Source organism: Chelonoidis abingdonii, chromosome 7 (genome assembly GCF_003597395.2).
Source record: "Chelonoidis abingdonii isolate Lonesome George chromosome 7, CheloAbing_2.0, whole genome shotgun sequence".
In the NCBI taxonomy this organism is placed as follows: domain Eukaryota; kingdom Metazoa; phylum Chordata; order Testudines; family Testudinidae; genus Chelonoidis; species Chelonoidis abingdonii.
This window is the reverse complement of record NC_133775.1, coordinates 65,224,433-65,241,895: the sequence shown is the minus strand read 5'-3', so window position 1 is coordinate 65,241,895 and position 17,463 is coordinate 65,224,433. Positions and strand designations below refer to the sequence as shown.

Sequence of the window (17,463 nt, the reverse complement as noted above, 5' to 3'; positions counted from 1 at the left end):
GATGTGGGAAAATTGGAAAGAGTCCAGCGGAGGAAAACCAAAATGATTAGGGGGCTGGAGCACATGACTTATGAGGAGAGGCTGAGGGAACTGGGATTGTTTAGTCTGCAGAAGAGAAGAATGAGGGGGGATTTGATAGCTCCTTTCAACTACCTGAAATGGGGTTCCAAAAAGAGGATGGAGCTAGACTATTCTCAGTCGTACCAGATGACAGAACAAGGAGTAATGGTCTCAAGCTGCAGTGGGGGAGGTTTAGGTTGGATATTAGGAAAAACTTTCAGTAGGAGGGTGGTGAAGCACTGGAACAGGTTACTTAGAGAGGTGGTGGAATCTCCTTCCTTAGAGGTTTTTAAGGTCAGGCTTGACAAAGTCCTGGCTGGCATGATTTAGTTGGGGTTTGGTCCTGCTTTGAGCAGGGGGTTGGACTAGATGACCTCCTGAGGTCCCTTCCAACCCTGATTTTCTATGATTCTATGATACATGGACCCTTCAAGTAATGTTCAAACTGTGGACGGATTTGAGTCCTTTGACCATGTTCTTTCTAGCCACCTCCAACCCTACCAGGGGGTTTTGGAAATACACAAATTGCTCCTAGGGCAATATGGTAAATCCTGGCTACTCCACTGAAATGTTTTCTCCCAGAAGGCCATATCTGTACTATTGGAGAGTCTCTATTGCATTATTTACCCATATATACAGCACTGGTATCCAACTTGCGGCCCTCAAGTCTCTTAATTGGGGCCTTTGAGGAGAACTGTGTTAAGATGATGTGTATTTGTATAAACTGAAAAAAAAAAACCCCACATGCCTTGAACCCCACCCTCCTCCTTTTAAATAGTATTTGAATCAGCCTTGTTACTGCAGTGAGGAAATAAGGGGCATCTTCTCCTACAGCCCTGGGAGCAGCTCTGCTCCATCAACACTTTCCCTGCCAGGCTGTGGGAGGCCCAAGGAAAGCAGGATAGCTGCTCAATCAGCAATGTCTGAACCAAGGACAGCGTCTATTTGAGGATTGCTCCCCTACCCCACACAGGGCAACAGAAGATGTAGGAAAGAAGCAGCTGAGAACCAGCCACAAGTTATAGCTCCCTGTCCCCTAGCAGAAGACTTGTAGGTGGTTTCTTCTCCTTTGTGAAAAGAGAACTGAACAGGGTAGAGGAACTGCGCCAACATTGACTGGAGCCTCTGGGTCTTTTTAAGATAACGTTCGGCCCTCAGGCTAAAGCGGGCACCACTGTTCTACGGTGTTAGTATATAGGTCTGTTTGTTAGCCTGGCATAGAATTTTGGGTTTGACTTTTTAATACCCTTATATCTCATACTAATATGTGTAAACAAAGGACAAAGACTGTGTATGTTGCTTCTGCCTAGTCAGATGGATTTGTTAGTACAATGGGAACAGATAAAGCAGTTAACGTGTTACTCGAGTGCACACTTTAAGACTGCCTCAACCCATATCACAAGGCAAAGTCAAGTAACCAGCCAGGAGGGGCAAAGGGGCTTGGTGGGGGGGGGGGGGGGTATAAAACATTGAAAGACCAAAGAAAGGCCCATCCCTGACCGCAGCATAACCTCACTCCTTACCCTTCGGCTCTGGCCAGACCCTGCTCCCCTCCCGTTATCTGCTGTTGCCCGCTCTTAGTCCCGCCCTGCCACCTCCCCCTGCGTCTCCCACTGCAAACTCCCCTGTTAGCAGCTCTGTTCACTGCTCCTGTGCCGCTGCCTGAGCTGCCTGGCTACTTATATAGGACCCCTAAACAGGTAACAGCCCGTTCCAACTCAGGCTTCTAGCCTCTCTCCCAGCATCACGGCCTCCTTAAGCAGCCTTCACACACACTCACTCACACACAACAAAACTCCACAATACATCCACAAACTACAAAAACCTGCTGCCCCAAACAGATACTCCCACTGAAACTCCCCTGTTGAGGCAGCTCTGTTGCTGCTCCGCCAGGTGCGAACTATATCATACATTCTAGACACTCCACGAGTATATTTATTATTTAGAAAAGCTGGACCCAGCAAGTCCATGGTGGCACTGCATCTAGGATGCCTAAAGGAGGTTGGCAAGAAGTGATCAAAGCACTTTGCCCACTGTCTTTTTGAAACTCATGAGTGATCGGGGGAAGTCCCGGCATGACTGGAAAAAGGCTAATGGTTGTGCCTATCTAAAAAGGAAGGAGAGTATTCGGCGGATACTACACGGCCAGTCAGCCTCACCTCAGTTCCTGGAAAATCTGGAGCAGGTCCTTCAAGAAATCAATTTGAAGCACTTCATAGGAGAGGAAGGGATCTTTGAGGAACATATCAGCATGGATTCCCAAGGCAAGTCATGTCTGACTAACCTAATGCTTGTCTAAATGAGTATAACTGGCTCTTGGTATGAGGGAAACGCAGCTCGACGTGTTTATTCTTACTTTAGCAAAGCTTTTTGATATGGTTCCCTACAGTATTCTTGCCAGACAGTTTAAAAGAAATATGGGTCTGGATAGATCTATGGTCTACTGCTGATAGTAGGTGTGAGATGTATATATGTGGCTACTATGACGGGTAGTGATCAATGGCTCATGTTCTAGCTGGCAGCCTGTTTAGTATCATAAGCAGATTGTGCCCAATTAGTCAGTTTCTGGCTGGTTGTTGTCAATGTATTCTGTCATTATATAACTGTGAGGAGGCATGGATTGCCTTTATTCTCAGCAAGTTGCAGAGTTCATACTAAACTGGGAGGGAGTGATAGATATGCTGTGAGTGGTATCGGATTAATCAACATGGGAGTCTAACCAAATAGAGGATTTGAGCCATAAAGAATCTGATGAGTTCTGTCAACAAGGAGAAGTGAGAGTCTTGATTCAGGATGAAGAATCCAGACAGACTAGACCGAAGTGGCATTAGGTCAGCTAGTTCTGTTGAATAGACCTAGGGTTTACAGTGGGCGAGGAAACTGGATATGAGTCAAGATGTGACCCTTGTTCGCCAAGAAGGCTAACAGTTATTTGTTGGTGCTGTATAAGTAGGTAGCATTGCCAGTGCATGAGCAGGCGTTAAGATATTCCTTCTCGATTTCAAGCATTGGTGAGGGCCTATTCTGGAGAGTACTTGTTGTTTTCAGTTTTGGCCTCTACACTACCAAGAAGGACGTGCGGGAAATTGGAAGAGTCCAGCGGAGGAAAACCCAATGATTAGGGGCTGTGAAGCACATATGATTAGAGGAAGAGGCTGTAGGAACTGGAGTGTTTACGTTCTGCCAGAAAGAGAGAGAGAGGGGGTATACCCTACACTCACCTGAAATAGGGGTTGTCAAAAAGAGGCTGGAGCTAGACTATTCTCAGTTCGTTACCAGATACTTACGAACAAGGATAATTGTTCTTCAAGCCTGCGCATCAGTGGAGGGAGTTTAGTGTTGGACTATTAGTAATAAATCTGTCAGTAGGGTGCAGTGCTAACGCACTTGGAACAGAGTTACTTATAGACGGGTGTGGAATCTCCTTCCTTTAGAGTTTTTAAGGTCAGGCATTGACAAGTCCTGCTGGCATGATTAGTTGGGTTTTGGGTCCTTGATAGTCTTGAGACAAGGGGTTTGACTAGATGACTTCCTGAGTCCTTTCCACCCCTGCATTTTCTCTTATTCTATGACATCGTAATGGACCCTTCATAGTAATGTTCAACCTGTGGACGATTTAGTCCTTTGACCATGTTCTTTCTAGCACCTCCACACCCTACCATGGGGTTTGAAATACACAAAATTCGTCCTAGGGCAACTTATGGTAATATTCCTGTTACTCCTACTGAAATGTTTTTCCCAGAGGCCAGTATCTTGTTAGCTATTGAGGTCTCTATTGCTATTATTTACTCCATATATACTCCGACTGGTATTCCATACTTCTGGCCCTCCAGTCTCTTAATTGGGCCTTTGAGAGAACTTTGTTTAGATGATGTGTATTTGTATAAAACTGAAAAAAAAACACCCCACATGCTTTGAACCGCCACCTTCCTCCTTGTTAAATCAGTATATTGATCAGCTTGTTACTGCAGTGAGGAACAATAAGGGGCATTCTTTCTCCTACAGTCCCTGGGAGCAGCTTGCTATCACACTTTCCTGCCGCGCTGTGTGGAGGCCTAAGGGAAAGCAGGATAGTCTGCTAAATCAGCATGTCTGAATCTTCAAGGATCATGCGTCTATTGAGGATTTGCTCCCCATACCCCCCAGGGAACAGAAGGTGTGGATAATAAGCAGTTCTGGAACCAGCTCACAAGTTTATAGCTCCCTGTCCCTAGCAGAAGACTTTGTGGTGTTGTTTCTTTCCCTTTGTGAAAAGAGAACTGAACAGGGTAGAGAACTGCGCCAACATTGACTGGAGCCTCTCTGGGTTCTTTTTTTAAGATAAACGTTTCGGCCCCTCAGGCTAAAGCGGGGCACCACTTGTTCTACGGTGTGTAGTACATATCGTTCTGTTTGTTAGCTCTGGCATAGATATTTTGTGGGTGGTGTTGACTCTTTTAATACCCTTGTAATATCTCTTATTACTATATATGTGTAAACAAGGCACAGACTGTGTATGTTGCTTCTGCCTAGGATGGATTTGTTAGTACAATGGGAACAGATAAAGCAGTTAACGTGTTACTCGAGTGCACACTTTAAGACTGCCTCAACCCATATCACAAGGCAAAGTCAAGTAACCATTTTGGAGTGGCAAAGGGGCTTGGTGGGGGGGGGGGGGAGTATAAAACATTGAAAGACCAAAGAAAGGCCCATCCCTGACCGCAGCATAACCTCACTCCTTACCCTTCCCAGTGGGACTGTAGGTGTGTATTGCAGTTATATTTGGGCCTGCTAAGAAGAAGGAGGAGAGACCGGGGAATGGAGAATGGAGACTCAGGCAAGGCTCTGCAGCATCGGATCTAGGAATAGAACACTGGGAAACAGACTCTGCCGGTGTGTAGAGCTATCACATTGACTGCACTTTAGACTTCTCGTCTGCTCTCTGTCTGTGTGACAAGAACACGGGGAGAGGATGAAGAGAAAGCCCTCTAACATACAGTTTAGATGCTTTTAGTACCAACAGCTATATGGGGGCAAAAATCTTGCCTTATATCACTTTATCTTGACTTTCATTGGTAATCCTGAAAGCACTGGAGAGCAGAAAAGCAGGAAGCAAAGCAGGAAAAACGAATTCACAAACAAAACTCATTGCCTGCAATGAAGGCCTGACCTTTGCTCATTTATAGTTTCCATGTGTATTGTGGTAAGACCTATACTATCAATGTCTAATTAAACCGTAAACTCATTGGGCCATGGGCCACTTCTGTTTTGTACAGTTCCAAGCACATTTTTGATGCTCTGTAAGAAGAATGATAATTTAAAATATTTTAATGTGTTTTGGGGCATGTCTGAAACAAGTCAATAGTAACGACGAAACAAATAAATACGATACTGTATTCACAAAGTAAAGTGCACTGGCTTCAGGGACACAAAGATGGATAAAAAAATCAGGAAGGAGGAGGTGGTTGCTATATATAATGTCCAATCAATATCTGGCAAAGGTCAAGAATTACTTCAGCTGGTTTTCATCTTTACACTAACTGACCCCTCATCACACTCCAAACATCACCAAATCGAGCAATTTGGAAAGGTGCAAGTTTGGCTTGATTTTGTATCTCACAGTGTCCTAATTTTATAAACACCCAGCAGAAGAAGCTACTAACAAGAGAAGTTACTAGTGCATTTCCTATTTGTCCAGGTGATGGGCGGGAGGGTCTTCCATTTTTAATGGACAAAGATGTAACAGATCATATGCAAATAACCACAGCTCATTGGTTAAGGACAAAAGGTTTTTTTGAATCTATGTTATAAATAAATCCTCTATTATTTCTCCCTCTAAAACAAACCAGAAATAAATTATTGTTCAGAAAAACCTGTAAACAAACAGAGTTCAGTGAGCTATTTTCCCCACAGAATCACACTCTGGAGTTTCATTTGAGCACCACCTTGTGGATCCAGAGACATTTAAATTTCAAGCAGACAAGCACAGGCACCAACACGTGTAATAACAACATGCTTCATATGAATGGTACTTATATGGCTCTCTACAGCATAACCCCTTCCATTCAAATAAAACCCCACAGAAGTCCAACGATGAATAACAAGGGGCATAGCAGACTGTGTTTTTGTAAAGTGGCCAACTTAGATGAATTTTAATTAATTACTGGTAAGTAAAATAAAGTAACTTGGAAGTGATTAGATACCTCCCTACAATAATGAGAAGTTTAACTATTAACCTTAAAAAAACAAAAAACAAGCCAAAAGTGACCAAAACAAAAACATTCCAAAACAAAAGCAACCCTGTAAGATGCATGAGAGTTCTTCCACCCTGTCTCAGAAACAGGTTCTGAATCACAGATAAACTGACCTGGTATTCCTCTCTAGAGGTTGCTCTAACCCAAACAGAACATGCCTCAACACAGCCATCAGATTGCAGGCCTGCCAAGTCACTGTAGTGAGAAATGCCAGCCATTTATTCTTGTTCCTCTCGGAAACAGCAGCAGTTAATGGCACCTGTCAACTGAAGTCAAAGGAAACAAAGAACCAGGTGGACTTTCTAAGGCTCTTATTCTTCTCTAAATAAAGAGCCAAGAACCTTGTGACACAGAACCTGGGAAAAGTTTCACTGAGATGCGCAAGCAGAAGTGGGAAGAACATTGGCAAGATGATTGCCTCATTAAGTTAGAACTCCGACACTGCTTTCAGTAAGGAATTTAGGAATGCATTCAGAGCACCATCTTATCCTTTTCAAACTTGATATGAGGTCTGTTACTCTCTAGAACTGTAGTTCACTCACTCTCTGCAACCCTCTACAGAATTAAGCAAGTAATAAATCCATTTATTCATGCCTGAATATCAGTGACATCATAGCAGAATTTTCAGAAGCCTTCACGATCCATCACTAACTTGGAACTCTCAGCAGCTAACCTTCCAGTGACTATCCATCTATCTCATCGCTGGTCGTCCCCTACTATGATGACCCGTCACTATTCTGCCTTAGCTTTCTCAAGGTCATTTCCATTCCTATGCTTAATGTATACCTAAGAGGCATAGACATGGAAATAAACTAGCCAATGTAGGAAATTTGAGCTCGTAGGAAATGAGTTGCTCAAAAAGAGGTTCCATCAGTTTTGTCAGGGTTATATTAATATCCAACAACATAAGACTTTTTAAATAGGGGGTGTCAAATTCAATATGCTCACATTAGCCTGATAAGTTGCTGAAGAGAGACTTAGTTTACCTTTCAACAAATTCATGGTAGTCCAAGGGTACGTCTACACTACGGGATTGTTCCGATTTTACATAAACTGGTTTTATAAAACAGATTGTAAAGTCAAGTGCACACGGCCACACTAAGCACATTAATTCGGCAGTGTGCGTCCATGGTCCAAGGCTAGCGTCGATTTCTGGAGCGTTGCACTGTGGGTAGCTATTCCGTAGCTATCCATAGTTTCCCGCCGTCTCCCCTGCCCCTTAGAATTCTTTGGTTGAGAGCCCAGTGCGCTGATGGGGCAAAAATCATTGTGCGGGTGTTCTGGGTAAAATGTCGTCAGTCATTCCTTCCTCCAGGAAAGCAACGGCAAAGACCATAATTTCGCACCTTTTTCCTGGATTGCCCTGGCGAGACTGCCATAGCATGGACCATGGGCCCGGTAGCTTTTTTTTTTTTTTTTTTTTTTTAACAGTTCACCCGTTATGTGTACTGGATGCCGCGACAGAGAGCCGATAACTCCGCGCTACAGCAGCATTCATTTTGCTTTTGCATGAATAGCAGAGACTGTTACCAGTCCATTCTGTGCCGTCTGCCCTGCTGGCGTAAATTGCAATGAGATGGATGTTATCTGTCCTTCTGTACTGGGTCTGCTGCTATCATGGGTGCCCTGGCTGAGATTCAGCCAGGGGCGCAAAAGCATACTGGAAATGACTCCCCGAGTCAATCCCTGCCTTATGGTTTTTCTAAAAATAGAGTCAGCCTCTGCCTAGAATTATGGGCAAGTGTACTAGAGAACCAGTGTATCAGAGAGCACAGTTGCTTCTGTGTCAGATCCTGCAGAAATGATGATCTACATGCCATTTCACAGGGGGGTGTCCCTGCCAACAACCCCACCGCTGCTTCCTCCTCCCCTCAACCTCCTGGGCTGCTGTTGCAGTGTCCCCCACCATTTGTGTCATGAAGTTGATAAAGAATGCAGGAATAAGAAACAGTGACTTGTTAGTGAGATAAAATGAGGGGAGGCAGCCTCCCGGGGCTATGACAGTCCAGGGCAGGACATTAAGCGGTGTAGGGGAGAGGAGCCCAGCATCCCACTGCTATGATAGTCCAGGCAGTACAGAATCTTTTCTTACACATGAAAGGGAGGGGGCTGATTGAAGCTCAGCCCCACAGTTGCTACGATGAAGACGGTTACCAGCCGTTCTGTCCCTCGTACTGGAGTGACCAGGAATCATTCCTCTTTTTACCCCCCTGCCCCCCGGCCGGCCTCACCTCAGGCCAGCCAGAGGTATTCAGCAGTTATCAAGCATTGGAGCACTCACGGGCTGATAAGGACCGTTACCAGTCCTACTGCACCATCTGCCACCTGGGAGGGGAGAGGAGCGAATACTGCACTTCACTGCTGCAGCATCACGTCTACCAGCAGCATTCAGTAGAACATAGGGTGACACTGAAAGAAGTCAAGAAATGATTTCTTTCCCTTTTTTTCACGTGGTGGGGGGGGGAGAAAATTGAGGAGCTATTCCCTGAACCCACGCCGGACAATGTGTTTGAACCTACAGGCATTGGGAGCTCAACCAAGAATGTAAATACTTTTTGGAGACTGCTGTGGACTGTGGGGATAGCTGGAGTCCTCACTACCCCCTCCCTCCATGAGCATCCATTTGAGTCTCGGCTTCCCGTTACGTTTGTCACTGTGTAGCTGGAGGATTTTTTTTCCAAACACTTTGGCATTTCGTCTTCTGTAACGGAGCTTTGATAGAACAGATTTGTTTCCCCATACAGCGATCAGATCCAGTATCTCCCGTACGGTCCATGCTGGAGCTCTTTTTGGATTTGGGACTGCATTGCCACCTGCGCTGATCAGAGCTCCACGCTGGGCAAACAGGAAATGAAAATCTAAATTCGGGGGCTTTTCCTGTTTACCTGGCCACAGCATCCGGGTTCAGATTGCTGTCCAGAGCGGTCACCAGTGGTGCACTGTGGGATACCGCCTGGAGGCCAATACCGTTGATTTGCCGGCCACACTAACCCTAATCCGATATGGTAATACCGATTTTTAGCGGCTACTCTTCTCGTTGAGGAGTACAGAAACTAGATTTAATAAAAGAGCCCTTTATATCGATATAAAGGGCCTCGTAGTGTGGACAGGTACAGCGTTAAATCGGTTTAACGCTGCTAAAATCGGTTTAAATGCATAGTGTAGACCAGGCCCAAGAGAGTTGCCAAAATTCACATGAATGGCATCTGTCTTTAAATCTAGCAGACAATTAGTTTGGTTGAATTTTTGGGGAAAGGGAAGGATGGGGCCCGAAGGAAGTGTCCAGTTATAAAGAGATCCATGTGGGGCCACACACACACCAAATAACAGACCTTTACAATTTTAAACCATTTTAGTAGACTCTTTTGGATAAACTAGGAAGACCTGAGACAGTTGCTAAGAAACATCAAGCCTCTGGAGTATTACACTATCAAAAGACTGCCTGGTTCCCATTCCATTGGATAAGCCAATATCATCCACAACTGGGCTGAGAACCATCTGTCTCAGCCAAAAGAAGGTTATCAAGTTCAGTCAACCCTTGGCCCTGAGCTTGGTCAGTACCTTTCCTACCAGAGATAGTGGTAAATGGTTTCCAGACTCCCCTCCACTGTGGATGGAGAAATATCCCTTGGCAGAATAGTACATTGATAGTTTCTTGTTCAGGTGGGTGACAAATGGATCAGCATCTAGTTTCCCAGCTGGAGGAAGGTGTGATCTACCATACTGTTCTTCAGAGGATATTCATCAGAGACTGCAACCAATCTCAAAAATTTCTCTGTGTTCCCTTGAGGGAAAAAATCACCTCAATGGAGATGAGGAGACAGGGCTAAGACCCTGCACCTCTATTCACTGCCCCAGAGACCAAACAAAGGTGCAGCATGAGCACCCAGTGTGTTCCATGGAGCAATTGTGTCTTCTGGGGGGGACAATTCCAACCCCCGCCAACCCACCCCAGCCCTACTTGGGGTACCTTCTAGCTCCATATTACCCCTTACACAGGGTTGTTGCTAGTGCCATAATCTAATCCTTAACCTGAAGTAACACACTGAGGGAGAAAAACAAATGCGTTCTTTATCTAGAGTCAGATGGACTGCTTAGAGTTTTCTTCTTTGGGAACTTTAAATCACAAAATATGTTATGTATCATGTTTTCATGCTAGGCTGCTTTAAAAAAACAGAGGTCAGTATAATGAGTCCAAGTGATGTTCTGATGCTTGAGAGTAACATGAAAGAGGTGGGAATGAATTTAAACAAAAGGGTCACCATTCTTGGTAATGTATGTCTAGCACAATGATTTAAACTTCACTGACTTCAACGGAGTGACTCCTGCAATACACTGGCAAGGTGGCGGGGAAGATTGATTCCTGTACTCTTTGCAGTGAGCTTCATACACAATGCACTCTCTTGCCTGTGATATGTTGGGGAAAATACAGTGTTATAAACAGGAAAGAATGTTGCAGTGCACCTGATTCAATGATTTTAATACAGCATTTTTTATTGGTCCTGTACACACACACTTTTTCACATTTGCTTGTACCTGATTTAGAACTTTCTGCAGATATGGTGTTCCCATCCGGTCTGCCATATGCCTGTAAGCTGGATGGGAAAGGAAGAATTTCCTTTCTGCCAGCATGGCTGCCTTAATATCCTTCTTCCCATCAATGTCTTTCTGACTTCTGTTTACAACTCCAATATACCCTAAAACGAGATTAAAACAACTCTGTAAGTCAATGCTGTTATTCCCCACAGTGCAGTGTACATGCTTGTTTAGCTTAGCGTATATGGGCACACCTTCCACGGAAGTCATTGGTTCAAATTCAGTGATGACAGAAATAGTGGTGTAAGTTAAATATTGGGGGTAAGCTGGTCAGAAAGCAGGTTTAAATGGGGAGACAATATCACATGTACTGATCTGGCATCACAAGAGTGACTTGCACGCCACAGGGGAATAAGAGGAGGATGTGGCAGAAGGGTAACAAACAGGATAAGAAAATAGGAGGTCTTGATATTGACTTTCCTGTCTTCTGGTCTGATCCCTCTCTGGCTGGTTTGTTTTCTGGGGTGTTGAGAAAAGAAAAAGGGGACTGATCTACCTGGTGAAACTGGTTAGATTTCAGTAATACTTTTGTATTATTCTAATGGTGGAAATGAACATGTCTCTCTAGCTCTATAAACAATCATCTGAAAAGCTTTTGGAAAGGGGCAGAGATTAGACTGCAGTGACATTATCAAAGATCCAGTGGCTGCTTCCAGACTGCACCAAGGCACTCCCACACATTGTGACGAACAACAGACTTTGTCACAGAAAAGGAAATATGCAGGTAACTTAAACTCATACTTCTCATTATACCTCATCCAGCCTGTTCTGAGGTCTTAGTTGATCCCCCCTACCCTATTGTGCATTTTAGGCACCATCTCCTCTTACATTTACTTTTTCACAGCTTAGCAGGATGATAAGGCTATGAGCACAATCTCTACTGTAATATGAAGGTTAACTGCAGAGATTTTCTAACCAAGCACTCCTTTAAAACCAATCTTCTGTTAATTTACCAAATGCCTACCTTCCTCATCACCACTTTGCTACAGAAGCAATTGGTATATGGAGTTTAATATTCTTACCCCTACGAAGAGGGAGCAACTTGTTCTCCAGAATCTCTGTTGCATCAGTTCCTTCATCCATCAAATCCAGTTTTGTGATTACACCAATGGTTCTCAGGCCTGCATCGCCAACCGTCCACACACACACCAAAAAAATAGTGAAATATCATTTATGCTGAGGAAAATCAATCAATTAAACCTTACTCTCTAATACTGAGTTTACTTGGTAGGGAAGAACTGAGTATTTTCTCACTATTCCTATGGATTTGCAATGGAGTTTAATACAAGAGAACTGCATCTTTAATCTGTCATTTTAGTTTTTTTGGGTTTTTTAATTTAAAAAAAAAACAAAAAACCTGTCCATTCCAGACCTAGGGTGGGAGCAGGGAGCCAGGTCAATTCATCCACCACCCACATGCATAGAGCCAACAGCTGATAAATGAGATAGCAGAAGTCGGTTTGGGCCTGCCAACCATACGCAGAGCCAGGTACAGGAATCAATTAAGGTGTGCCAGATAGTGAGGAAGGGAGCTTGCATGCTAGCACTGACTGCTAGCACTATAGTTCCCACTGTGGTAACAGAGTCTTTCCCTTTTTCTGTTAGTCTATCAAGCCCCTCTTGGACTCCATACCCATTTTTTTGTTTTTTTAAATTTGCACTACTCACTCTCAAGGTAATGTAGTCACAGCCCCACCAGACAAAAGACAAACATGGCTCTCTTGAGCCTGTCAGCACTTCTTTTGAATTGGCGGGGAGTGGGGGCCTCTTGCAGTAATACAAAATGCTCCCAAATCTACCAAGCCAGACTCTTGAATTCTAATCCACCAGGTGGCAGCACATTATGTTATTACAGTGGTTCTCAACCTTTCCAAACTACTGTATCCTTTCCAGGAGTTTGATTTCTCCCCAAGTTTCACCTCATTTAAAAACTACTTGCTTACAAAAACAGACACAAAAATACAGAAGTGTCACAGGACTGAAAACTGCTTACATTCTCATTTTTACCATATAAATCTAAAATCTATTGGAATCTAAATATTGTACTTACATTTCAGTGTGTAGTATATACAGCAGTATAAACAAGTCATTGTCTGTATGAAATTTTAATTTGTACTGACTTTGCTAGTGTTTTTTAGGTAACCTGTTGTAAAACTAGGCAAATATCTAGAGGAGTCGATGTACCCCCTTGTTGAACTCTGAGTACCCCCAGGAGTACGTGTACCCCTGGTTGAGAACCACTGTGTTATTACATTGCAAAGACAAATTGCATTTACTCCTGCTGTATGTGTTGATTTATTACACAGTCACATCAGTCAGCAAGGCATGCCAAGAAAACAAATATCATTCGAACATTTATAGTACAGTAGCACCCAGGCACTCCAATCAGCATCGAGGCCCCATGATACAAGATGCGATACAGACTCCTCAGCTGGCAGAGGCCCTGTCACAAGAATTTCCAATTATGTATATTTCACGATTCACTCAAATTACCATACACTGGTTACTTTTAGACTTCCGTTGATAATACAAGTTGCTGAATTATGCTGCATGAGCAGAATTCCTATTCTTCTTCTGATGTTGAAATCAGTGCAAAACTTTTAGTTATGGGTAATGAGTTTTCTTGCACTGTTAAATGCATGATTCACCACAGTAAACTGCAAGATATATTTTCATCAATGGTATCTGAAAGCAGGAAAGGTTTACATCCACTCACACTTACCTTGAGGGTCTACTTCTTTAGCTAACTTCAATGCATCTGAGTTGGCAAGATCAGTGTTGGCTGGAGTCACAGCCAGGATCAGACAGTTTTCACGAGAAATAAACTGCATAATCATATCTCTGATCTGTTGCTCTATATCTGGAGGTTGATCCCCTACTGGCACTTTAGTGATTCCAGGCAAATCAACAAGGGTCAGGCTTAGCACTAAAGAGAAAGGGCATAAGACCAAAAGGCTTGTTATTAACACTTTACACAGCTAAAAAGAATAAAAAGATGATCAAGTCTGAAGTTCTAGGGGGAGCCATAATTCAAATACTGTAGATGTATCAATTTTCAAAGGCTTTTGAACATTATTTTATAAGCACACACAACTAGGGCTGTGCCAAGATTGGCAATTCCATGTCACAGAAGATTTCAGCATTATGAAGTTCGGTTTTGTTCAGTTTGGAACTGCTTGTCACAACCTACAAATTATATTGTTTGGCACAATCACCTTCCTATTGTATATCTGTAAGATCATAATTAAACATTAAAGGCAGAATTTACAAAGAGTTGTGCCCATGTTGGACATCATGAATCATAGGACTGGAAGGGACCTCAAGAGGTCATCTAGTCCAGTCCCCTGCACTCATGGCAGGACTAAGTATTATCTAGACCATCCCTAACAGGTGTTTGTCTAACCTGCTCCTAAAAATCTCCAATGATGGATACCCACAATCTCCTGAGGCAATTTACTCTAGTGCTTAACTACCCTGAAAGTTAGGAAATTTTTCCTAATGGCCAACGTAAACCGCCCTTGCTGCTATTTAAGCTCATTACTTCTTGTCCTATCTTCAGAGGTTAACAAGAACAATTTTTCCTCCTACCTCCTTGAACAACCTTTCATGTACTTGAAAACTGTTATGTCCCCTCTTAGTATTCACTTCTACAAACAAAACAAACCCAATTTTTTTTTGTCAAATCTTCCCTCATTGGTCATGTTTTTGAGACCTTTAATCATTTTTATTTCTCTCCTCTGGACTTTCCAGAATTTGTCCACATCTTTCCTGAAAGGTGGCACCCAGACTTGGCCATCATACTCCAGCTGCGGCCTAATCAGTATGGAGTAGGGCAGAAGAATTACTTTCTCGTATCTTGTTTAGAACACTCCTGCTAATACATCCCAGAATGATGTTTGCTTTTTTGCAACAGTGTTACACTGTTCACTCATATTTAACTTGTAATCCAGTATGACCCCCAGGGCCTGATCCCTTTCTGCAGTACTCCTTCCTAGGCAGTCATTTCCCATTTTGTATATGTGCAACTGATTAGGATCTTAGCGCAAGTAAAACTTGTTTTTCTCCCATTTATCCGTAGTGTGCCAATACCAGTGGAGACCATGGGATATTCCCATCTTACCTATCAATTAGTCAGGTGGCAGTCCATCTGAAAGATGAATTTTCACACACAGTCCTCATCTGATCATCCTCCAAGCAGGCTTCTCAGCCGCCAGCTTCCCAAATTGAAAATCCAGGGCTAGTCTAAACGGTACACCAAGCTCTAGCTATTTTTCTGAGTTTCTTCGCAGCTGGAGCATCCTGAGCAGGTGTTTTTACTGGTGGAGTCTCACAATAGAAAACATTTAGCAGGTATGAAAAAATTGTTTTGTTGTGAGATGACTGTCCCTGGTATAGACTACAAATCTAATGAAAGTGCCCTGCAACTACCGGAGCACCAAGAAGAGGTGGGAGGGAGAAAGAGAAGATCCAGCCTAGCCTCAAAAAGTTTACACTGACTCTCCTTGAGAAAAGCAGCTCTTGGATTTCTGAGGCAGAACTGCCCAAAGCACCAACTGATAGAAAGCTTTGCTGGCTGATGGGTTGAGATCCAGGCAGTGGTGCTCAAGGAATGTGTTAATGGAACAACAGGTGATGGCTCTAAAAAGTTTACAATGGAATTTTCTCCTTGGCTGGCCCAAGATGGAGGCCACTGTTCTAGTGAAAAGATTCTGAAGTTTTAGCATTCTGAGGAAACTGACCGAGGAGCAAGCTGGAGGCTGGACTGGACCTAGCGGAAGAGGAAATACCTAGAAGCTTTCTCCCTTAGAAAGCTTGTGATAAAGATTACTGAGAAAGTTTACAGGTAAAAAGTTGTAATAGATTCACACTCTTGTATTTTGTGCCTCCAGCATGAGTCAGGATGAACCATCACTGAAGAGCTTTAAGGGCTGCCAATTCCTTACACAGCAACAGGCAGAACTTCCTGTCCCCACCCAGTGGGCTCAGCTCCTCATCATGCCTCTAACTCCCACTTCCTTTTTCAGATTAAAAATGGCAAAAGCACTAACCAACACCAATATGCACTCCCAACTGTATGAGAAGTGCGGAATATTTCTCAGAGATTTGGGCAGTTAGGATCAAGAAGCATCCATGTCTATCTCTTTTTGTTTATGACTACCCATTTTAGGACCAGAGGCGAGATGGCACAGGCTGTTTCCCAAATCCAGAAGACTGCAAAAATAAAAGAGCCTAAGACAAGACTTTTAGACATCCATACCTGCGAAGCAGGTGATTAGAGATGGGAGTGGATAGGTTTATTGACAGTCATGTCTTGGAAGCGAGTCAAACATTTTTGTGACTCCCCATTCTCCCAGGTGTATTTTAGCCCTGCTTAATCAGTATGCCTAAAGGAAGAGTAAGTCTGAAACAAGCAGAGCTTTTAAAGATCCCAGGTTTTTCCTCAGCCCACTTGAACAGAAGTGAGAGTACCTTAAGGAAGGCTAATACATTTCTCTTCTGTTCCCCACAAAGGTTCAGGTAAGAAACCACTGCAGTGTGGCCCAACCAGCTGAGCATGCATCAATGCCACGATATTTGCAGGAGCTGGAATTGTGTCATAGCTAATCTGACCATTCACAGGGGCAGGAAATTATTAGTGAGAAGATGTGTGTGTGGCAGAGGAAAAAGAGAGAAGGCATATTCATATTTTGATCCTACCACACACCCTTCCCATAGGATCAACTTGGAGACAGTGAGTTCACCAGCTGCTGGGAGCCAGAAAATGGCGATGGGGGAGTTGGCCCACTGGATTGCCCCACTGGAAATACACCAAAACTCCGGGAAGAAGATTGCTTAAGAACACAAGAGATACCATACTGGGTCAGACTAGGGTTCATCTTGCCCAACAGAGGCATGTACCAGAGTTTCAGGGGGCGCATACAGACCAGGGTGATTACAGAATTATCACAGAGTGATCCACCCGTCTCCCACTCCTTGCTTCTGGTAGTCAGAGGTTGAGGGTCACCTAGAGCATGAGGTTGCATCCCTAATCATCTTGGCTAATAGCCATTCATTGATCTATCCTCCATGTACTTATCCAGTTGTTTTTTTAATCCAGTTATACTTTTGGCCATCATGACAATGACATGACAATCCCATGACAATGAGTTCCACAGGTTAGCTGTGTGAAAAATTACTTCATCTTGTGAGTACTAGACCTGCTGCCTATTAATTTCATTCAATGACCCCCAGTTTTTATATTGGATGAAAGCATAAACAACACTTCTGTATTCACTGTTTACACACTACTCATGATTTTATAGACGTCTCGTATATCCCATCCAGTTCATAGACTCATAGAAGATTAGGGTTGGAAGAGACCTAACTAAATCATCCCAGCCAGGGCTTTGTCAAGATGAGACTTAAAAACCTCTGAGGATGGAGATTCCACCATCTCCCTAGGTAACCCATTCCAGTGGTTCACCACCCTCCTGGTGAAATAGTGTTTCCCAATATCCAACCTAGACCTCACCCACTGCAACTTGAGACCATTGCTTCTTGTTCTGTCATCTGCCACCACTGAGAACAGCCTTGC

General features: G+C 43.6%; 1 protein-coding gene across 1 annotated transcript in view; it reads right to left on the bottom strand.

Moving 5' to 3' along the window:
* Positions 1-17,463, bottom strand: part of DNM3 (dynamin 3) — a 327,480-nt gene that overhangs the window by 255,972 nt on the left and 54,045 nt on the right. Inside the window, 3 exon segments of the mRNA XM_075067972.1 lie at positions 10,830-10,990; positions 11,912-12,010; positions 13,612-13,815. Of these exon segments, the coding sequence (XP_074924073.1) occupies positions 10,830-10,990; positions 11,912-12,010; positions 13,612-13,815 (464 nt within the window).